Consider the following 23,994-nt stretch of genomic DNA (forward strand, 5'->3'; position numbering starts at 1 on the left):
AATAACTGCCAAATCGCTCTCCGTTGTGCGGAAACATGACTGATGACTCATCCATCTGAACAACCGCCAAATCGCTCTCCGTGGTGCTGACGTTAAGGAAAAACCGCCACTTTTTTCAAATTTTCTTGCTGTGGGTTTCACACCTGACAATGATTGCTTTGTGTTGCAGTCGAAACGTCGTGAGAATTTTATTGTTTTATATTTTTATTATTTTATTGTTTCCCTTCTACATGGTGGTGACTTTACCGAAAGAACCAAGAATAATAAAAGTGTCTTTCACCAATTTTCAGAGAGGAGGGGGGGACACTTTCGCCGATAAGTTTGAGTTGGGCGGCCACACATTTGAAACCACAGCTGGGGTTGACAGCATCATGATGATGATGGGGGGGGTGTTTTCACATTTGTGTATTGTCGGGGGTGGGGCGCACGTCAGAGGGCCGCGCTAAAGGCCCATCAGTGGCCGCTAGTGGCCTGCGGGCCTTGCAATGAAGAGCGAACTCTGTGTAGGTCGACGTTTGAAGGCTACGCCAGTCAAGTGGTGAAACAACAAGCTGGGTCATTCGGAATAGGCAACACATGGTTCACGTCAGTAGCAATGAACTGGCCATAAACTGTTTAATAAACACGCTTGACAGAACAGGAGCAGTATTACATCACTGGCGGGTGTGGACTTTCGTGGTATTATATACGTTGCGATTGTAAAGTAAATGTTAATTTTGTTCTGTTCGTTGTTGTAATATCGGTTCATCGAGTGCCGTCTCGTAAGGGCGACGTCAAGTGTACGCTCGAAATTAAAGCGCTTAAAATCTGCGAGTAATTCCGTGCCCTTTTTTTGCTTGTTCGACGTAAGGAAATACATTGGGAAAGGTCGCGAGTTCGTGAAACCCCGTCGCGAGTGTCAACTCGGCCCTTCGCAACTTTCGGCGTTGTTGACATCACCGGTTTCGATGAGGTCGGAGCTGCACGTGGCTGAGCTCCGGAAAATCGATCCCTTAGGTCGCCTTCAGCCTCGAGTGAAGGACCGGGGGGGGCGGTGCGTGAACAAACATTTTAAATTTCGATTTAAAGCTTTCGTGACTGCAAGGATTCATCTTCTTTGGTTCATTCGGTAAAGTCACGGAGAATGAGCGCCCTCCAGACAGTCTCGTCCCTTCACCCGATGAAGGCCACTTGTGTTGTGGCCGAAACGTCGTGAGAATATTATTGTGTTATTTTATTTTATCAATTTATTATTTTATTCTCATTCTACGTGACTTTACCGAAAGCAAAGAAGATGAAACATTTTAAACTCGACGCGACGACCTGACCCCCCCCTTCTTAAACGGGCGCGAAAAAAAAAGCGGCGTTTAGAGTCGAGGTGACGTTCGCGAACATCGTGGTACAAGGGGCGCGCGCTGTGACCGCGATACTGAGAAACGTTTATTTTTTTTATTTTACCGGGTACACATGTATATAACAAAAATAGAGAAGTGATAACTCAACGCGTGGAACACTTACAGCAGCAGCTAAATGCTCACGAAAAATAAACATGCCGTAGAGACGTTGTTTCTAAATGCGGAGCGGGGGAAAACACCGGAGCACATGAGAAAACTCGCACTGCCATGGGGAGACGCGCAAACTCCAAATATACAGGAGCAGCAGCAGGAGGCCGTGTCAGGGTCTGGAGTGAACCCACAACCTCCTGCGTACCAGGAGGTCGTGGGTTCATCTCCTAGCCACCGTGACTAGCAGTCTCTGCCTACCCCGCAAGGGTGAGAGCACGGTGGTACGGCATTACGGTACGGGATTGCTCTGCTGCTTGTGCGGTACATCATGTGGACCGTACGATGTGTTGTTGTTCCGTGACGAGTGTCACGGTGGTGTCATTCCTCACCAGCGCAAGTGATCAATCAAGCTAAGGTTCTTAATTTATAATAATTAAACTATGCCCTTGATAATCAAACGACGCTATTGTCCTCAAGGGCGGATTAAAAACAGAACTGAAACATCAACATCAGCAGCAGGACGTGAGGTGGGTGTGGTGGTAGTGGTGGGTGTGGTGATAGTGGTGGTAGTGGTGGGTGTGGTGGTAGTGGTGGTAGTGGTGGTAGTGGTGGTAGTAGTGGTAATAGTGATGGTAGTGGTAGTAGTGGTAGTAGTAGTGGTAGTAGTTGTGATAGTGGTAGTAGTGGTGGTAGTGGTGGGTGTGGTGGTAATAGTGGTAGTAGTGGTGGTAGTGGTAGTAGTGGTTGTAGTGGTGGGTGTGGTGGTAGTGGTGGGTGTGGTGGTAGTGGTGGGTGTGGTGGTAGTGGTAGGTGTGGTGGTAGTGGTGGTAGTGGTGATAGTGATGGTAGTAGTAGTGGTAGTAGTGGTGGTAGTGGTAGTAGTAGTGGTGAGTGTAGTGGTAGTAGTGGTAGTAGTGGTGGTAGTAGTAGTGGTGAGTGTAGTTGTAGTGGTAGTAGTGGTGGTAGTAGTAGTGGTGAGTGTAATAGTAGTGGTAGTGGTGATAGTGGTAGTAGTGGTGATAGTGGTGGTAGTGGTAGTAGTAGTGGTGAGTGTAGTTGTAGTGGTAGTAGTGGTAGTTGCAGTGGTAGTAGTGAGTGTAGTAGTAGTGGTGATAGTGGTAGTAGTGGATGTTCTCAGTCTGAGTCGCCAGCGTACAAGTCCGCCAGCTTGTGGAAGTCCGACAGATTGTGGAAGAAGTTCGGCCCCCACGTGTCCAGGACCCCGTGGCTGTGGTCGGCGTCCCACGGTGAGGAGCCGCTCAGTGAGGAGCTCAGTGAGGAGCTCAGTGAGCTCAGTGAGCTCAGTGAGCCGGCCTCGGAGCCGGAGCCCTCGTACGCGAAGACGGCCAGCGAGTCGTACGGAGGTGACATCTCATCGGCATCGGCCGCACGCAAACTCTGCAGGTGCAGCGGTGGTGGTTCAAGTAAGTGGTGTGTGATGGTGGTGATGGTGGTGATGTTCAAGTGAGTGGTGTGTGATGGTGATGGTGTTCAAGTGAGTGGTGTGTGACGGTGGTGATGGTGGTGATGTTCAAGTGAGTGGTGTGTGATGGTGATGGTGTTCAAGTGAGTGGTGTGTGATGGTGGTGATGGTGGTGATGTTCAAGTGAGTGGTGTGTGATGGTGTTCAAGTGAGTGTTGTGATGGTGGTGATGGTGATGGTTCAAGTGAGTGGTGTGTGATGGTGGTTCAAGTGAATGGTGTGTGATGGTGGTGATGGTGTTCAAGTGAGTGGTGTGTGATGGTGGTGATGGTGGTGATGATGTTCAAGTGAGTGGTGTGTGACGGTGGTGATGGTGTTCAAGTGAGTGGTGTGTGATGGTGGTGATGGTGTTCAAGTGAGTGGTGTGTGATGGTGATGATGTTCAAGTGAGTGTTGTGATGGTGATGTTCCAAGTGAGTGGTGTGATGATGGTGATGGTGTTCAACCCCCTACCTCCTCGCGGTGCCGGACGGGCAACTCTGTCGTGGACAGTGCTGTGGGGGGAGGGCTAATTCCGATTGGTTCATCCCCTCATGGCGTCTGTGACCACCACAGGGGCTAAACGGGGGCTCTGGATGGGTAGAGGGGCTGGTAACCCCTCCACCTTCAAAAAATTACCGCGAAACTACGACTTAAACTTAAATATGTGTAGAGGTGTTAACTACGCGCTGTTGCGTAACCTGCATTTCCACCAGGGCAGTGCAGCATTACCCCTGGGTACAACGGTTGGGGTCAGTCGAGGTAAAACGGATCGTAGCCAGGGTTTAGTACGAACCAATCAGACGGTTCTACGTGGGAATGTATGATTGGTTTTACCTGGCCACGAAGGAGTATAAGACGGGTGACCCAACGGACCTCAGGGAGTTCTCTCCCTGCACGAAGACAGAAGACTAGGCTGAAGCCTAGCTAGGACCCTGGACCAGCCTCCCAGCCCTTCTAAGGGCTAAGGCTCGGCATACCCAGTGGTCAGGACCCACCGGGCCAGCGGTGGGTCAGATAGCCTCCCCTAGGTCCTAGCCGGAGGACTAGGATAGCGGTAGACGTGTGAGTCCCGCCAAGTCCGGAGGTTGTACCTCCTTAGGTATCAAGGAGGTTAGCGGTAGACGTGTGAGTCCCGCCAAGTCCGGAGGCTGTACCTCCTTAGGTATCAAGGAGGTTAGCAGTAGACGTGTGAGTCCCGCCAAGTCCGGAGGCTGTACCTCCCTAGGGTATCGGGTGAGGGGACCGAATATCCCTCTGTGTGTGTTAAGCATTGTATAAGGAAATAATACAATAAACAGAGTGTGCCTCCTTAAGAAGTCTGCTCGTCCTTACAACACTACAACTGGTGTCAGGAGTGGTTGGAAATGGAAACCAGAAGTTCAGCCCACGCGCGGAGCCAGAACGAAGATAACGCTGTCTCACCTGCAAGCACCGCCAGCTCCACTGAAAATGCTGCCGCGTTGACGGCCGCCCAGCCACCGGTTGAGCAGCCGGTCGCTCCCCCTGCCATGGGGGACGGACTCAGGGCAGCACACGGCCGTCTCGCTCAACTCCTACATGCCGCGGCCTCCATTCTCGAGGAGATCAACTTGGAGGTCGCGGGCAGGCCGAGTCAACCGCCGGCAGACGTTCCCGCTATCGGCCGGGGCGGACATTTTGATTTTCCCGCCGGAGAACCACGTGATCCCGCCGGAAGCGGAAGCCAGGGGCATCCTGGGAACGCGGGGGGCCAATGAAAACCCGCAACGTCATCAGCACGCGACGCTGCGAATTCAAGTTCCTCAGCGGACGCCGCGTCATCACTGTACCGACACGGTACAGTAGACTCTATCGGCCGGGAAATCGCCGATCTCCGGCTCGAGACGGTGCAAGCTGAGGGGGAGATGACGTCCGCCCTCCAACAACGCCTGCCCATCTTCCGGGAATTCACATCTGAAGGGGGCGACTGGGCGGTGTTCCAGCGTCGCTTCCTGAGCCACCAAGAGATGGTGGGCTGGTCGGACGCACAGGCGCTCCGAGCGCTACCGGCCACTCTGGACGACGACGCTCTCGCCTCGCTCCTCACCATCCCCAGGCACAAAAGGGCGACTCTTCAATCGGCCCTCCGACGGATGTCCGACGTCTACGGGCCTCCATCCGACGTCCACAGCCGATTTTACGACAGGCGACGCCGCCCTAAAGAGTCTCCGTTGGCATTCCGGACCGCTCTACTGGCGATGGCAAGAGCGGGTTACCCTCGCATGGACGACGAGGCCATCGACGCCATCATTCTCCAGAAGATGCTGGAGCTGGCGCGCGAGCTGCGCATCGTCATCCAAGCGGTGGATGACGACAGTATGTGCTCGCTACGAGCCGCTCGGTGCATCCACGCACATCTGCTGCTCCACACGGAATCGACCATCGCCGCCTCGGCTTCGACGTCGGAGCCTGCCAGCAGGGACGCCGAGTTCTCCCCCGACCGGGCCTTCATGGCGACCAGGTCAACGGGCTGTGCGATCGTCCGACCACGCTGGTCGTCGCAACGACCAGCAGCGGGGACGGCCTTCTCCACGCGGCGACGTGACGTGCTTCAACTGTGGCCGACGAGGCCACATCTTCTCTGACTGCCGTGCGCCTCGACAACGCCACTCCGCATCCCGGGGCCAGAACTACAGGACGTCCACGGCATCGCGGCAAAACCAGGCAAGTCGCGACGCCTCACACGCTCGGCCCTCATTCACACCATACACACCGCAACGCACAATAAAAAGGGCTCGCGATTCGGCGTGTGATGGGGGGTATTCTGGTGTTTGTTCGCGGCCACTCGGACCTGGGCAGTGGTCTGAGTTGGCCCATAGGGTAGTCGCGGCGACGGCAGGTTGGTCCGTGGTTGTCGGATCAATCGAGGGTGTGGAATTTCACGTGTTAGTCGATACTGGCGCGTCAGCTATGATCATTTCGGATTTGATTTACAATATACTGCCCGTACGATGCCGCCCCTTGAAACGGGTTTCTATCCCGTGTTTCGCCGCTAATGGCAGTTCGCTGGGCATTATCGGGCAAATTCGGGCGCAAATTTCGATTGGAGACATTAAATTGGCAGGGCCTATTTTGGTCTCTTCTTCCCTTGCCGTGTTTGTTAGGCACTGATTTTCTCGCGAAAATGCCTATTAAGATTCTTGTAGATCAAGGCTGCATCGAACTCCCGTCGGGTCGGCGGATGGCGTTCTTGTCCACACCCTCACATCCGCGCATGGCTAGTGCCTCGGTGCAGGCGTTTGTTGCGAGCACAGTCCGCATTCCGCCAGGGACACAAATGCTCGTGCCCTTGCAACTTAAAAAACCGCTAGCCCCGGAGGCCTCGGCACATGGCATTTTGCTGGGGCCTTCAAACGCAGCTGCTAAGGGGTTAGATTTGGTGGCTGCACAGACCCTCGTAGCAGCCGACAGGGAGCCGTTCTTGCAGGTTTTGAATGTCGGATTGTCCACAACCGTCATTCCGCAAGGAACTGTGCTCGCTCACGCGACCCCGGTGCCATTGGGGACCGGAGTCGTGGGACACGTGCATGACACGCCGCAGGTCCCACCTCCTTCCGAATCGGATGAGAGATGGTTGGACGCGCTTTGCACAGACACGGGTAATCTGTCTCATTCGCAGCGAATTAAATTGCGCGCTCTTCTGCGAGAATGCCCGATGTCTTCAATAAATCTAAATTTGATATTGGCTGTACCAAGCTGCTGCGTCACCACATTGATACTGGTGATGCTGCCCCGATTCGACAAAACCCGTTTCGGCTTAGCCCGGCGGAGAAACAGCATGTTAAATCGGCTGTGGATGACATGCTGGAGGCCGATATAATTTCTCCCTCCACTAGTCCCTGGGGTGCTCCAATAGTGCTGGTCAAAAAGCATGATGGCAGTCTCCGTTTTTGCGTTGATTTTCGGCGCCTAAATAAAATCTCGGTAGCGGACGCCTACCCTCTCCCTCGTATGGACGAGTCATTGGATGCCTTGGCAGGGGCGCACTATTTCTCCACCTTGGACCTTCTGTCGGGGTTTTGGCAACTCCCCCTCGACGAAGCGTCAAAACCTAAGACTGCTTTTCGGACACCACAGGGGCTTTTCGAGTTTAATAGATTGCCCATGGGTCTCGTCTCGGCCCCAGGACGTTCCAGAGGCTCATGGAGCTGGTCCTCGCTGGGCTCCAGTGGGACTCATGTCTCATTTATCTTGACGTCATCGTCTTTAGCCGCACGTTCGGCGAACACATCGAACGGTTGCGTGCTGTCTTCTTGAAAATGCGGGCCGCTAACTTGAAATCCAAGCCGCAGAAGTGTCATCTTCTGCGTGAGTCTGTGCGCTACCTGGGCCACATAGTTAGCCGCTTGGGCATCTCTACCGACCCTGAAAAAAACAAATGTGTTCGACATTGGCCGACCCCTACATCTGCGGGCAATGTTCATAGTTTTATTGGTTTTGCGTCGTACTACCGCCGGTTTGTTGCTGGCTTCGCGACAATTGCCAAGCCGCTCCACGCCCTTACGTCAAAAGGGGTGGCGTTTCATTGGGGGGACGCAGAACAGGCCACGTCCCTTGCATACCCCGATTTTTCCGTGCCATTCGTGTTGGACACCGACACTAGCAATACGGGGATTGGGGGTGTTCTGTCCCAAAAAGTTGATGGCATTGAAAGGGTTGTTGCCTATGGTAGCAGAGTCTTGTCTCTTGCTGAACAAAGATACTGTGTGACCAGACGTGAGCTGCTGGCCATTGTTTTTTTTATTCAACAATACAGGCCGTACCTGTATGGTCAGCATTTTACCATGCGATTTGATCATTCGGCTTTACAGTACGCTCTGCGGGTTGACCAACCGTCCGGGCTGCTTTCTCGGTGGCTCGATGTCCTTCAGGAGTACGATTTCAATGTCACTTACCGTAGGGGTGCACAACACACAAATGCCGATGCGTTGTCTCGCCTCCCGCTGGCTCAAAAATGTGCATGTTTTTTGGGCTCGGGCCGTTGTAAGCCGCCACTGCCTGCGCAGGTCACGCCTCTCACAACGGTGTCAGCCACGCTTCCCGCCGCCTCAGCGCCGATATCGGATCATGCAGATCCAATGGCCAGTCACGATTTGCTGGGGCTAACTTTGGCCGAATGGAGTCGGCACCAGAGCGATGACATGTCGTTACTGAGGTTGCGTCGCCACGCGAATAATGCGGCTCCAAGACAGGGCAAATTTAATTCATTCGTCATGAAGCACGGCTTGTTGATGCATTGGGATGCTGACTCGTGTCAACATAAAATCGTCGTGCCGTCCGCCTTGCGATGCAAAGCCGTATGGGCGGCGCATGAGCGTTTATTGCATCTGGGTGTTCATAAGACCATTGGGTTGTTGCGGTTGCAACTTTTCTGGCCGAGCATGCTGCGCGACATCACTGACATTTTGCTGGGATGCACCCATTGCGCGCAACGTAAACCGCCGGCTAAACCGGCATGTCCACCCCTGCAACCCATTTCGGTCTCTCGTACAAATGAGTTGGTGGCTCTCGATATTTTGGGCCCTTTTCCTACTACGCCACGGGGTAATAAGTACCTTCTGGTTGGGGTAGAGTATTTTACGCGTTGGCCTATGGCCTGGGCCCTCCCCAACCAGTCGGCGGCGGCCGTTGTGGACGCCTTTGTTCAGGGCTACGTTCTGGACAAGGGCGCATCAGAACGGTTGCTGACCGATCAGGGAAGAAATTTTTCGGGAGCCTTGCTGAATGATGTGTGCCGCCTGTTGGACACTAAGAAAGTGCGCACTTCGCCCTACCATCCCCAGACCGACGGCATGGTGGAGCGCCTTCATAGAACTCTCACCGCTATGTTATGCCATCAGGTCGATGAATCCCACCTCGATTGGGACTTGCAGGTTCCGGGGGTCCTCGCCGCATACCGTATGGCACCTCACGCGGCGACGGGATTTTCCCCGTTCTTTCTAATGTATGGCAGGGATGCCTTTCCTCCCGCCGACGTTCGGCTGGAAATCGAACAGCCACCGCAAAAGTCAAAGCTCGTTGACCACTTGCGATTCAGCCTCCGTAAGTTGGCCGAGGCACGGGAGGCCGCCATTGAAAATTCTGCTTCCCGCCAATGGGCGAATTTGCGACTGCGTGACCCTCGGACGTACACGCATCCGTGGGCACCGGGAGACAGGGCATGGCTCCACTGCCCCCAGGTGCCGGTGTCCACGTCGGCCAAACTCCTCAGACCATGGCGAGGCCCGGTTGAGGTAGTGGAAGTCCTGCGTCCCCAATGTGTTAAAATTCGCTGGGGACGGCGTCGCTGGTGCGTTCACCCCTCTCGGTTGAAACCCTTCGTCACGCCACGCGTCCCTCCACAACACACACGACACGGGGGCCGAGTGTGCGACGCGTTCGACGAGGCAGATGTTGCCCCATTGGTGCCTAATCCACAGCGCAGGCGTGTCATTCCTCCTGCATATGACGCGGGAGTGACGGCTCCAGGCAGGCCACGTTCAACCTCAATGGACCGTGGAGCAGCAGGTGTCCGTGTGGAGATGCCTAAAGGCCCACCGGATGCTCTTGCTCATCCTCCTCCTTCCCTTGTGCCGCCGACAAAGCCTGCCATCCCCTACGATGGTCCCGCGAAACACACGCGCGCGAAATCTCGCCGGTTGTTATCATGTTCTTTGGCATGTCTAGTGCCTTGTACATACGTTATGTTGTTAAGGGGGGTATTTATAGGGGTTTTATTGTTCTTGTTCTTGTTGTTCGTGAGGCACACTCACAATTCTTCTACCATTGGTAATTTCGGAGTTTCCCATTGTTGCAGCCAGGACGGCTGGAGCTTCCGAAGGAGGGGGTGATGTAGAGGTGTTAACTACGCGCTGTTGCGTAACCTGCATTGCCACCAGGGCAGTGCAGCATTACCCCTGGGTACAACGGTTGGGGTCAGTCAAGGTGAAACGGATCGTAGCCAGGGTTTAGTACGAACCAATCAGACGGTTCCACGTGGGAATGTATGATTGGTTCTACCTGGCCACGAAGGAGTATAAGACGGGTGACCCAACGGACCTCGGGGAGTTCTTTCCCTGCACGAAGACTGGGCTGAAGCCTAGCTAGGACCCTGGACCAGCCTCCCAGCCCTTCTAAGGGCTAAGGCTCGGCATACCCAGTGGTCAGGACCCACCGGGCCAGCGGTGGGTCAGATAGCCTCCCCTAGGTCCTAGCCGGAGGACTAGGATAGCGGTAGACGTGTGAGTCCCGCCAAGTCCGGAGGTTGTACCTCCTTAGGTATCAAGGAGGTTAGCGGTAGATGTGTGAGTCCCGCCAAGTCCGGAGGCTGTACCTCCTTAGGTATCAAGGAGGTTAGCGGTAGACGTGTGAGTCCCGCCAAGTCCGGAGGCTGTACCTCCCTAGGGTATCGGGTGAGGGGACCGAATATCCCTCTGTATGTGTTAAGCATTGTATAAGGAAATAATACAATAAACAGAGTGTGCTCCTAAAGAAGTCTGCTCATCCTTACAACACTACATATGTAACAAATAAGCTTGTGCCGGAGGCCCAGGGGGGACAGGCGTCTATGACGTTTCCTGGCCAAACCCCAATTGGCGGAGCCAGGAGATTGAATCTCAACCCTCGGGGCTCCTCCAGAAACAACGAAAAGCCACTACGGATGGCCACGTGGAATATTTGAATGCTCACTGCGGAGGAGAGGCTACCACTCCTCTGTCGGGAGCTGGACCGGTACCGCCTGGATCTCTGTGGCATTTAGGAGGTCCGGTGTACCGGTTCTGGCTCCTGCCACCATGAGGGGTGGACAGTTCTCTACTCGGGGCAGGAGACTGCCAAACAGGGTGTGGCTCTTATTTTGAACAAAAAATTGAAGGGGGCGTGGGAGCGTGGCGGTGAGGTGTGGGAAGCTGTAAACCCCAGGCTACTTTGGGCTCGCCTTCCCATCAATCGGAGGCGAGGATTGGTGGTCGTGGTTACTTATGCCCCCACCGAAGACGAACATCCGTGGAGGGATGCAGGCAAAGCCGATGAGTCAGATGCCTTCTATGGCCTCCTGTCACAGGTGCTGGCCAAAGTGGCCCCTCGGGATAGAGTCATCTTGTTGGGTGACTTCAATGCCTGAGTTGGTCATGATGGTGTCACCTGGCCTGGAGTGATTGGAGGGCATGGGCCGGATCAGCTTAATAACAACGGTAGGAGGCTGCTAGATTTTTGTGCAGCCCATGGACTTGTAATTACCAACATGCTGTTCCAGCATCGGCGCATCCACACAACATCATGGATGCATGCCGGGTCCAAGCAAGAACATCTGCTGGACTACATAGTGCCGGACCAGCGGATGCGAGCCCATGTCCTTGACACCAGGACCTACCGTGGAGCTGATCTGCCCTCTGACCATCGACTTGTCATCTGTAAGATGCGCCGCCCATTCTTCCGCTCCGGTGGTGGGTGTACATCCAGGACCCCATTCCAACCAAAAGTGGCCTGGTCTCGGTTATCTGATGAAAGTTGCAAGTGAGAATTTCATCATTGCCTGCGGCTGGGGTTGGCATCGTCCCGCACTCCTCCTGATGTCGAGGGTAAATAGGCGAGGTTTAGAACTGTGACTCATGTGGCTGCAATGTCTGCTTTGGGTACGTGGTCAGGACCTCCCCAGAGACCCTGGCTGACAGAGGAGGTGTTCAGGATGGTTGAGAAAAAACGACAGGCCCACTGTCATCGGCTACAGAATCCCACGTCAGAGAATGAGGCTTACGCAACCTTCACTCGGAGGTTCGGAGAGCCGTGAGGCGCTGCAAGGATGAGTGGTGGTCGCGGGTTGCTGAGGAGATGGAGTCTGCCTCAGTGGCCCGCGATCACAAATCTCTATTTAACTCCATCAAAAAAGTAACCTGCAGTGCCACACCTATTACCATCATTACGGGAAAAAACGGTGATCCAATCTCTGACCCCCAGGAACAGGTTTGCAGATTTGCTGAGCATTTCTGTGAGGTCCTGGGGGAGGGAAAATCCCTCAGCCAGGAAAACATCGTGGCACAAAGTGAGGATGACCCTGCTGAGGCTGCGGTGCCTCAAATATTGGAAGTCACCCCCTGTGAGTGGCTGGCTGAAGTGCCATCTGTTCAGGAAGTACTGAGGGCGATCCGGAGTCTGAGACCAGGAAAGGCAACGGGCAAAGATGATCTCTCAAGCGAAATGCTGAGGGAAGGTGGAGTTTGTGCACAGACTGCCCTATATGACATCAAAACAACAGTCTGGACCACTGGATGGGTTCCGCAGGATTGGAAGGATGCCCTGGTGGTCCCCCTCTTTAAGAAGGGGGACCGCACAGACTGTAACAACTACAGGGGCATCTCACTCCTCAGTGTGCTGGGAAAGGTCCTGGCAAGGATTATTCAACATCGCCTTGCCAGGTACGCTGAGGAGAGGCTTGCGGAGCCCCAATGCGGTTTCAGGAAAGGGCGGTCCTGCACAGATGCCATATTCTCTGTCCGTCTGCTACAGCAGAGGTGTAGGGAATTCCAGCAAGACCTACATCTCTGCTTTATTGACCTGGTCAAGGCCTATGATACCATCAATAGGCCTGGGCTCTGGGTTGTTCTTCGTGCTTTTGGAGTACCTGACCCTCTGCTCACAATCATTAAAGACGTTCATGATGGTGAGCGGGCCCGGGTAAAACTACGTGGCCGGGAGTCCGAGCCTTTCCCTGTACACCTTGGGGTGCGACAGGGATGTCCTCTGGCTCCCACATTATTTAACATCTATTTCGACCACGTAGTTCGTGAAGCCTTCAATAGCTGTACTGGGGGAATCTCCATATGGTACAGATATAATGGGAGGCTGATCGATGCCCGGGTGCGGTCAAGGGATGGCTCCCTATTGCTCAACCACGTTATGTATGCTGATGATTTGGTAATAGCTGCTCATTCAGAGGAGGAGTTGGAGACGCTGCTGCTGAGACTAGAGCGTGCCACTAAGAGATGGGGCCTTACCATCAGCCCCACCAAAACTAAGCACCTGCCTGGGTATTTTGTACCATCAGACACTCCACCCCCACAACTCCCAATCGGTGACGGGGCAGTTGTGGAGAGAGTGGAGAGTTTCCCATACCTGGGAAGTGTGCTTATGACCGGCTCCAGTTTAACAGCAGAGGTCTCACTCCGAATCAGTCGAGCAGCTATCTATTCATCGGTTGCGTAACGCTGTGTGGACGCTACCTGGTCTGTCGCTCCGCACTAAGCTTCAGGTCTTCTCGGCCACGGTCATTCCCTCCCTTCTCTACGCTTGCGAAACGTGGACCCCCCTAATGGGACATCTTCGCCGGTTAGAAACATTTAGGCTGGCCTGCCTACGATCCATCCTGGGTTTAACCAGACTGGATTGTGTGAGGAGCTCACAAATCCTTGAAAGATCTGGGCAAGGTCCCATCGGTGAGCTCCTCCGGCGGGCAAGGCTGCGATGGCTGGGTCATGTAGCCCGCATGCCCAGCCACCGCATGCCGAAACAGCTTTTGTTCGGCCGGATCGAGGGGGCTAAACGGGCGCGGCACAGGCTAGAGAAGAGATGGAGTGATGTGGTACAGAAGGACGTGGAGCTGAGTGGACTTGCCGATGACTGGTACCAGCGGTGTCAAGATCGGCCTCTGTGGAGGAGGCTCGTGAAGGACGCTACTGGGCAGTTGGAGGTAGTCGCCCTCCAACAACAACGGAGGGCAGAGGAGCGACGCTCACAACAACGAGCGGAGCGCCGGGTGGCTAAAGCACAGCAGGTTGGCACAGTAGGAGGCACAGGTGGTGCATCAGCCAGTCATCTCAGTCAGTCGACCCGTGGCACCTGGGTCTGCCCCGTGACCTCCTGCCAGCGGGCGTTCGACACTCCACGTGGCCTCAAGGTGCTCATGTTCTGGCACAAGCGTCGTGGTGACGTCACCGCCACTTAGTGGCGAATGGCGGTTGTTGTTGTTGTGTGATGGTGGTGGTGGTGGTTCAAGTGAGTGTTGTGTGATGGTGATGGTGGTGATGATGTTCAAGTGAGTGGTGTGTGATGATGTTCAAGTGAGCGGTGTGTGATGGTGGTGATGTTGTTCAAGTGAGTGTTGTTGTGATGGTGGCGGTGGCACCGACCTTGCCGATGAAGGCTGCCATGTCTCTGGACAGCACGGTCTCTTCCAGGCGGAGTGATCCGGGACAATCGCCGCACGGCGGTGACGACGGTGACGGCGGTGACGGCGGTGGTTCAAAGCGCAGCAACGTCGCATCGTAGTCCTGCAGTGCAGACACCGCAGCCTCACCACAGTCTCACCACAGCCTCACCACAGTCTCACCACGGCCTCACCACAGCCTCACCGCAGTCTCACCACAGTCTCACCACAGCCTCACCACAGTCTCACCACGGCCTCACCACAGCCTCACCGCAGTCTCACCACAGTCTCACCACAGCCTCACCACAGTCTCACCGCAGCCTCACCACAGCCTCACCACAGCCTCATCACAGTCTCAGCGCACGCCATCTCATTACACCGCATCGTCCGTGTCACTGTGGGTGGTGTCACTGTGTCACAGTTGTGCGGCAATATCTTTTCATCGGTTGCGTAACGCTGTGTGGAAGCTACCTGGTCTGTCGCTCCGCACTAAGCCTCAGGTCTTCTCGGCCACGGTCATTCCCTTCCTTCTCTACGCTTGCGAAACGTGGACCCCCCTAATGGAACATCTTCGCCGGTTAGAAACATTTAGGCTAGCCTGCCTACGATCCATCCTGGGTTTAACCAGGCTGGTTTGTGTGAGGAGCTCAAAAATCCTTGAAATGCGATGGCTGGGTCATGTAGCCCGCATGCCCAGCCACCGCATGCCGAAACAGCTTTTGTTCGGCCGGATCGAGGGGGTTAAACGGGTGCGGCACGGGCTAGAGAAGGGATGGAGTGATGTGGTACAGGAGAACGTGGAGATGAGTGGACTTGCCGATGACTGGTACCAGCGGTGTCAAGATTGGCCTCTGTGGAGGCTTGTGAAGGACGCTGCTACTGGGCAGTTGGAGGCATTCGCCCTCCAACAACAACGGAGGGCGGAGGAGCCACACTCACAACAATGAGCGGAGCGCTGGGTGGCTAAAGCATAGCAAGTTGGCACAGTCAGTCGACCCGTGGCACCTGGGTCTGCCCCGTGACATCCTGCCCGCTGGCGTTCGACACTTCACGCGGCCTCAGGATGCACATAGCCTGGCACAAGCGTCGTGGTGATGTCACCGCCACTTAGTGGTGAATGGCGGTTGTTGTTGTTGGTGTCACTGTGGGTGGTGTCACTGTGGGTGATGTCACTGTGGGTGGTGTCACTGTGGGTGGTGTCACTGTGGGTGATGTCACTGTGGGTGGTGTCACTGTGGGTGATGTCACTGTGGGTGGTGTCACCGTGGGTGGTGTCACCGTGGGTGGTGTCACCGTGGGCGGTATCACTGTGGGTGATGTCACTGTGGGTGGTGTCACTGTGGGTGGTGTCACTGTGGGTGGTGTCACTGTGGGTGATGTCACTGTGGGTGGTGTCACCGTGGGTGGTGTCACCGTGGGTGGTATCACTGTGGGTGGTGTCACTGTGGGTGGTGTCACTGTGGGTGGTGTCACTGTGGGTGGTGTCACAGTGGGTGATGTCACTGTGGGTGATGTCACCACCTCACCCGATCCTCCTCCCCCCCACCCTGCTCCGTGTAGTCGGTGGCCGCATTTACGAGCGGCTCCGCGAGGCTCCACCTGCCCACTTTGTCTCCATGGCGACGCCGTTTCAACGCCAACGCCAAGAGAAGGGAGCCTAGAACGCCTGTGCGGGGGTCACGGGGTCACGAGGTCGGAGCGGGGGTCGTGGGTCAGGATGAGGTGTGGGGGCAGGGCGGGGTCACGGGGTCGGAGCGGGGTCGTGGGTCAAGATGAGGTGCCGGGGTCACGGGGTCGGAGCGGGGGTCGTGGGTCAGGATGAGGTGCGGGAGGAGGGCGGATGAGGAGAGGGAGGAGGGGGAGGGAGGAGAAGGAGGAGTGAGTGAGTGAGGAGTGAGTGAGTGAAGGAGAAGGAGGAGTGAGTGAGTGAGTGAGGAGTGAGTGAGGGAGGAGGAGGAGGAGGAGGAGAAGGAGGAGTGAGTGAGTGAGGAGTGAGTGAGTGAAGGAGAAGGAGGAGTGAGTGAGTGAGTGAGGAGTGAGTGAGGGAGGAGGAGGAGGAGGAGGAGGAGAAGGAGTGAGTGAGTAGTAGGAGTGAGTGAGGAGCTGACCCAGTAAGATCACCAACACGACGATGGCCGAGACGGCGCTGGCGGCTCCGCTGGCGGCGCTGGCGTGGAGGCAGCGGCCGCGGCGGTCGCACGCGGCGCAGAGCGCCACCTGCAGCTGCCGCACGGCGCTCAGCGGCGGCGTGCCCGAGTCCCCGACGAGCAGCGCCACCCAGTGGAGCCCCTCCGCCAGCGACGACTTGGCCAGCAGCTGCGAGCTGTTGCCTGCGCCGCCGCCGCCGCCGGGGGGACGCAGCACGTGGACAGACGCGGGGCCGTCGGAGGTGCCGGGGGGAGGGGCGAGGAAGTAAACAACAACAACATTATTCTTGGTTCTATTCGGTAAAGTCACCACGTAGGTAAAAAATAAAACAACAAAAATCACGACGTTTTGGCCACAACACAAGTGGCCTTCATCAGGTGAAGGGACCGCACTCCAACGCTGTCCTCATGACAGCATGGTCCCTTCACCTGATGAAGGCCACTTGTGTTGTTCTTTTAATTTTACCTACGTGACTTTACCGAATAGAACCAAAGAGCATGGATCTTTGCAGTCACAAAAGCTTCAAATCTAGAAACAATATTCTTGGTTCTTTCGGTAAAGTCACCACGTAGAAAGGGAAACAATAAAATAATTTAAAAATAAAACGATGAAATTCTCACGACGTTTCGACTGCAGCACAAGCAATCATCGTCAGGTGTGGAAACCACAGCAAGAAAAACCACAGCAAGAAAATTTCGAATGTTCTCGCTGTGTTTTTCACACCTGACGATGATTGCTTGTGTTGCAGTCGAAACGTCGTGATAATTTTATTGTTTTATATTTTTATTATTTTATTGTTTCCCTTCTACGTGGTGGTGACTTTACCGAGAGAAGCAAGAATATGAATCCCTGCAGTCAGGAAAGATTTAAATCAAAACAACAACAATGGCAAGCGTCACCTCCACCTCCATTTTTTTCGACCTCCATGGTAAATCTGATGGCTGGGTGTATGGAATTGATGTGGTCGCGGAATTGGTCTAGAGCAGGCTGGCCATGTGGCCAGATGACAAAGGTGTCATCCACGTACCTCTTCCATAAGGTCGGGCGTAGAGTGGCAGTCTAGATGGCGTCAGTTTCAAATTTTTCCATGAATACGTTGGCTACAACCGGAGATAGGGGGGACCACATCAATTCCATACACCCAGCCATCAGATTTACCATGGAGGTCGAAAAAGATGGCAAACCACCCTTTTTGGATGTCTTAATTAAAAGGAGACATGATGGTTCAATGAGCCACTCTGTCTACAGGAAAGCTACCCATACAGATGCTTACTTGAAACCGGATTGCCACCACCATCCATCCCAGAAGAACTCCCTCATCAAGACTCTATACCATAGAGCCCAATGCATTTCCGACCAGGAACACATTACCAGTGAACTCAAGCACGTACACCAGGCTCTCAGGGCTAATGGTTACTCCGACTACACAATCCGCAAAGCCATCACTCCAGTCATGAAGAAGGATCCTCTTGTGGAGTCACTCAAAACCATCACCTTACCCTACATTGCAGAGGTCACTAAAAAGATCTCCAAAATCCTGAATAAACACAAGATCCAGGTCCGATTCAACACAGTACATAAAATCCGTGATCTAGTTCCATCTGTAAAAGATGCTGTTCCAGACATACAGTACCCGGGCGTTTACAAACTAAAGTGCCTCTGTGGTAGTAGCTACATTGGAGAAACCAAACAACATATCTCGGACCGCATCCGCGAACATAAAGCAGACTTGAAACACGGTAGAACGAACTCCTCTGCCGTGACAGATCATTGTTATAATTCAGTGGGCTCACATGACATTGACTGCTCCAAGACGGAGGTTCTTTGCAAACCAACCGGCTACCATGAGAGATTCGTTGATGAGGCCATTCACATATACAAGCACAGAGACAATTTCAACCGAGAAGATGGATTCTGGCTTAGTAACCATTGGAAAGATGTTTTAAACCATTTCCGTTCTTAATTAATTGTATTTTACGATGACCTTCAGACCGCAGCTCTTTCGCTGACATTGACTCTTAATACCTCTCACACCACGGTTAATGGTATGGTTTACAACATGGAGTATAACAGCGCCTCGCAGCTGTCTCTCTCCCCCTCCTCTGTTCCGACCATAGATGAACTCGTCCATCTGAACGGGGCCCGTAGCTATCCGTGTTGCTAAAGTTGAGGGTAAGAATCCACCCATTTTTTTCGCCATATAGCATTGTGATATATAACGACTTATTGTTGGTAGCTTAGCTGATTGGAGAATATATAGAGTTTATTGATAACATTGAGGTAATTTATATTTTAGTTTTTTATTGGTTCACTATGTAGTATTCATTATATATTGTAGTGTATACCCAGTTACTGTGAATAGCTCAGATGTGTAGGCCTTGACTTCAACATAGCCATTTCTGTGACCAGTCACAAGCTAATCACTCAGTTATTTCAATGCTAAATTCGCCTAGTTATTTCAATGCTAAATTCTCCTGTTTGATTTGTACTAGGTGCCTCTGTGAATGTGTATGCTCTGACTTTAACATAGCTATTTCTGTGACCAGTTACAAGCTAATCACTCAGCTATTTCAATGCTAAATTCTATGCTAATTCTTTTGTCAAGGGGTGCCTCTGCGGATGTGTATGCTTTAACTTAGCTATTTCAATGCTAAATTCTATGCTAATTCCTTTGTCAAGGGGTGCCTCTGCGGATGTGTATGCTTTAACTTTAACATAGCCATTTCTGTGACCAGTCACAAGCTAATCACTCAGCCATTTCAATGATAAATTATATGCTAATTCTTTTGTCAAGGTGCTTTGTTTCGTCTCACACAGCTTAAAGGTCGCGATCTGAGCGTGGCTTTTTCACTCCAGCGCTGTCCTCCAGACAGTCTCGTCCCTTCACCTGATGAAGGCCGCTTGTGTTGTGGCCGAAACGTCGTGAGAATATTATTGTGTTATTTTATTTTATCAATTTATTATTTTATTCTCATTCTACGTGACTTTACCGAAAGAACCAAAGAAGAAGGGGTGTATCTTCTTTGTGTATCTTTGGGAGGCCATATAATCTTGGTGGTCTGGCAGCAGAGGGTTTCAATGAGAACTGTTTGGTCTGATCAATTAATGCTGTTGACTTTAACATAGCCATTTCCGTGACCAGTCACAAGCTACACACATGTACACACACACGCACAAGCTAATCCCTCAGCTATTTGATATGTAAACCCCTTTGTCAAGGTGCCTCACTTCTCCCAACCAGCTTAAAGTCGCTACGAATTTTAACAGCGTTCATTGAAGCTCTGTGGATGTGTAGGCCTTTACTTTAACATCTATTTCTGTGACCAGTCACAAGCTAATCCCTTAGCTATTTCAATGCTAAATTACTAGTTGCTTCTGTGGATGTGTAGGTTTTAACTTTAACATAGCCATTCTTGTGACCAGTCACAAGCTAATCCCTCAGCTATTTAATATGTAAACACCTTTGTCAAGGTGCCTCACTTCTCCCAACCAGCTTAAAGTCGCTACAAATCTTAACATCGTTCATTGAAGCTCTGTCGTCCCGACAGGTCTGTACCTTTCACCTGTGGCCGAAATGTCATGAGAATTTTATTGTGTTATTTTATTATTTTATTCTCATTCTACGTGAACTTACCGAAAGAACCAAAGAAGACGACAATGATGACGACGTTGATGATGACGACGATGACGACAATGACAATGATGATGACGACGATGACGACGACGTTCATAATGACGATGATGACGGCGATGACGACGACAACAATAACGACGATGACGACGTCGATAATGATAATGACGACGACGTTGATGATGACGACGATGACGACAATGATGATGACAATGACGACGACGGCGAGTGCCATCTCCCGAGCGGTGCGTTCCCCCCCACCCCCGGCCGCGCTCACCGTCGACCTGGCGGAGCGTCCAGTCGTCGTCGCCGCCGGGCGCCAGCCAGAAGCGGAAGGGGCGGCCGTTGGGGTCCTCGTCGGCGTCCGAGGCGACGACGGCGACGCCGGTGCGGGGGCACGCGGCGGCCCCACGCGGCCACACGGCGGCCGTGGGGGCGTTGTCGTTGACGTCGCTCAGCAGCAACTCCAGCGTGGCGGTACCGCTCGTGACGGGGGAGCCTGCTCACACACACGCACACATACACACGTACACACACGTACACACACACACACGTACACACACGTACACACACACATGTACACACACATGTACACACACACATACACACACACGTACACACACACAAGTACACACACACACACGTACACACACACGTACACACACGCACACACACAAACACACGTACACACACACACACACGTACACGCGGCCACACGGCGGCCGTGGGGGCGTTGTCGTTGACATCGCTCAGCAGCAACTCCAGCGTGGCGGTGCCGCTCGCGACGGGAGAGCCTGCTCCACCGTCGCGACGTGCGCACGCACGCACACACACACACGTACACACACGCACGCACACACACACACGTACACACGTACGCACACACGTACACACACACGTACACACACGCACGCACACACACACACACGTACACACACACACGTACACACACGTACACACACACACGCACACACACACATGTACATACACACGCGCACACACGTACACACACGTATACACACACACGCACGTACACACACGTACACACACGTACACACACACACGTACGTACACACACACGCACGTACACACACACGCACGCACAACACACGTGCACATGCACACACCACACACGTACGTACACACACACGCACGCACACACAGGCACACACACACACACGTACACACGTACACACGCCACACACCACACACGTACGTACACACACACGCACGCACACGTACACACACACACGTACACACATAAAATGTAGTGAAGGTGGGTCACTAGGGGGCGTAGCGTTGGTTACAGAGAGGGGAATTGTGGGTGCAGTAGCCCTCTCTGCCAGCAGGGCATGCAATGTCATGAAACGGGACCTAGGGGGCGTAGTGCTGGTGGCTGTCAGAGGACGTAGCAGCCCGGCTGGCTTGCAGGGCACGTGATAGGCCAAAGGTGACAGATGGGACACGTGGGGCACGGCCTAGACACCTTCTGGTAGGTTTCAGAAGGGGGCGTGGCCGAGGGCGTGGCCAGGCCACGCCGGGGGCCATAAAAGGGAGGTCCCGAGGCCGGGTCGGGGCCGTCTGCTGGAGTGGAGTCCTCGCTGCCGCGCCTTCCCCTGGGTCCTCGCTCTTCACGCTCGGCATTGTGGGTCAGGCAGCATGCCGAGCGTCCTGACCCATCTGCAGTGATCCCATGTGTGAACAGAGTGTCTAAAAGTGTAGAACAAACTTGTGTGTGTGTGCCTCCTACTACCAGCGTCTCAGAAGTGAACCTCTACACATGTACACACACACGTACACACAAACACACGCAGCGACGGCGAGCGTGGCTGTGAGCGTGGGCGTGGCCGCGGGCCCCGCTCCCCTGTAACCCCGCACCGTCGTCAGTCGCCAGGAACGTGGCTGTGTAGACGTTGCGCTGCACGAGAGGCGACTCGCGGTCGAGCTCCGCCGCCGTGCTCACCGCGCCGTCGGCCGCGTCGATGTCAAGCCAGTCGCCCGGCACCCGCAGCTTGCGGTAGCTGCACGCACGCACAAAGATCCCCCAGGTAGCCTCGACGGACTGTCGCGGCGAGTGCTGTTAGTGGCGAGTAGGCAGACACCTACACACAGACGAAGATTCCCCACCGTGTAGCCTCAACAGGATGTAGGGGCAAGTGCTGTTAGCGAGTATAGTGTAGTGTATAGTGTAGTGTATAGTAGTGTAGTGTATAGTAGTGTATAGTGTATAGTAGTGTATAGTGTCGTGTATAGTAGTGTAGTGTATAGTGTAGTGTGAAGTGTAGTGTGTAGTGTATAGTATTGTATAGTGTTGTCTAGTATCACGCCATGAACAGACTGTGGTAACTTACCTGCAGTAGCAGACATACATCAGCAGGGGGTGGTATGTGGGCTGCTAGGGTTCCCCAGACCCCAAGAGGGGGTGGGCTGGGGGAATATTCCAGGATCCCCCAGAACATTCTGGAAGGGAGGCATGGCCAGGGGCGGAGAGACCCTGGAGGGTTATAAAAGCCGGACCCTTGAACGGGTTCGGCAGTCGTCCCCAAGCCGAAGACTGAAGACCGCCGGGCTTAGAGTAGGACCCTGGGAACCCCCAGACCCGACGTCCTTGTGAGGGCAGGGACTTAGTGGGACAGTGGTCGGACCCTGGGAACCCCCAGACCCCACGTCCTTGTAAGGGCCGGGACTTAGTAGGACAGTGGTCGGACCCTGGGTACCCCCAGACCCAACGTCCTTGTGAGGGCAGGGACTTAGTGGGACAGTGGTCGGACCCTGGGTACCCCCAGACCCGACGTCCTTGTGAGGGCAGGGACTTAGTGGGACAGTGGTCGGACCCTGGGTACCCCCAGACCCGACGTCCTTGTGAGGGCAGGGACTTAGTGGGACAGTGGTCGGACCCTGGGTACCCCCAGACCCGACGTCCTTGTGAGGGCAGGGACTTAGTGGGACAGTGGTCGGACCCTAGGTACCCCCAGACCCGCTGTCCTTTTTAGGTTGTTGTGGTTGTTGTTGTGGTTGTTGTTGTGGTTGTTGGGGTTGTTTTGCTTGTTGTTTTGGTTGTTGTGGTTGTTGTTGTGGTTGTTGTGGTTGTTGTTGTGGTTGTTGTTTTGGTTGTTATCCGCTTGGCGGGGAGTTGTCCTCACCGCAGGCTCTGCTTCTGTGCGGTGTCCGGGTCCCGTGCCACCAGGGTGGTGACGGCACTGCCCAGGGCGAGGCCTTCGGCCAGCATCACCTGCTGTAGCCGCGGCTCAAACAGCGGAGCCTCGTTCTCATCCTCAACACTCACCTGCCGGGGAGAGACACGGCGCACGGGGAGACAAGCTGTGGGGGGGAGAGACGCGGCGCACGGGGAGAGACACGGGGAAAAACATAGAGATAGGTACGGGAAGAGACACGGGGAAAAACATGGAGATAGGTACGGGGAGAGACACGGGGAAAAACATGGAGATAGGTACGGGGAGAGACACGGGGAGAGATGCGGGGAGAGATGCGGGGAGAGACGCGCACGGGGAGAGACACGGGGAAAAACATGGAGATAGGAATGGGGAGAGACATGGGGAAAAACATGGAGATAGGTATGGGGAGAGACGAGGGGAAAAACATGGAGATAGGTACGGGGAGAGACACGGGGAAAAACATGGAGATAGGGACGGGGAGAGACACGGGGAAAAACATGGAGATAGGTACGGGGAGAGACACGGGGAAAAACATGGAGATAGGTACGGGGAGAGACACGGGGAGAGATGCGGGGAGAGACACGCACGGGGAGAGACACGGGGAAAAACATGGATATAGGAACGGGGAGAGACACGGGGAAAAACATGGAGATAGGTACGGGGAGAGACGTGGGGAAAAACATGGAGATAGGTAAGGGGAGAGACACGGGGAAAAACATGGAGATAGGCACGGGGAGAGACACAGGGAAAAACATGGAGATAGGTACGGGGAGAGACACGGGTAAAAACATGGAGATAGGTACAGGGAGAGACATGGGGAAAAACATGGAGATAGGTACGGGGAGAGACACGGGGAGAGATGCGGGGAGAGACGCGCATGGGGAGAGACACGGGGAAAAACATGGAGATAGGTACGGGGAGAGACACGGGGAAAAACATGGAGATAGGTACGG

At 54.1% G+C, this 23,994-nt stretch overlaps 1 protein-coding gene across 1 annotated transcript in view; it reads right to left on the reverse strand.

Annotated features, from left to right (window-relative positions):
• Nucleotides 1-593: 593 nt before the first annotated feature.
• Nucleotides 594-23,994, reverse strand: part of LOC142908881 (cadherin-2-like) — a 123,951-nt gene continuing 100,550 nt past the window's right edge. The window contains exons 9-15 of the mRNA XM_076059523.1: nt 23,009-23,151; nt 21,744-21,886; nt 20,143-20,364; nt 16,195-16,416; nt 15,613-15,752; nt 14,070-14,210; nt 594-2,882 (exon numbers count right to left, since the gene is read on the reverse strand). Of these exons, the coding sequence (XP_075915638.1) occupies nt 2,619-2,882; nt 14,070-14,210; nt 15,613-15,752; nt 16,195-16,416; nt 20,143-20,364; nt 21,744-21,886; nt 23,009-23,151 (1,275 nt within the window). The 3' untranslated portion in view covers nt 594-2,618. The remainder of the gene's footprint in view (nt 2,883-14,069; nt 14,211-15,612; nt 15,753-16,194; nt 16,417-20,142; nt 20,365-21,743; nt 21,887-23,008; nt 23,152-23,994) is intronic.

The sequence above is a fragment of the Petromyzon marinus genome, unplaced genomic scaffold (assembly GCF_048934315.1).
Source record: "Petromyzon marinus isolate PM22_M1 ecotype Great Lakes invasive population unplaced genomic scaffold, UKy_Petmar_22M1.pri1.0 PM_G_Scaffold_109, whole genome shotgun sequence".
NCBI lineage: Eukaryota > Metazoa > Chordata > Hyperoartia > Petromyzontiformes > Petromyzontidae > Petromyzon > Petromyzon marinus.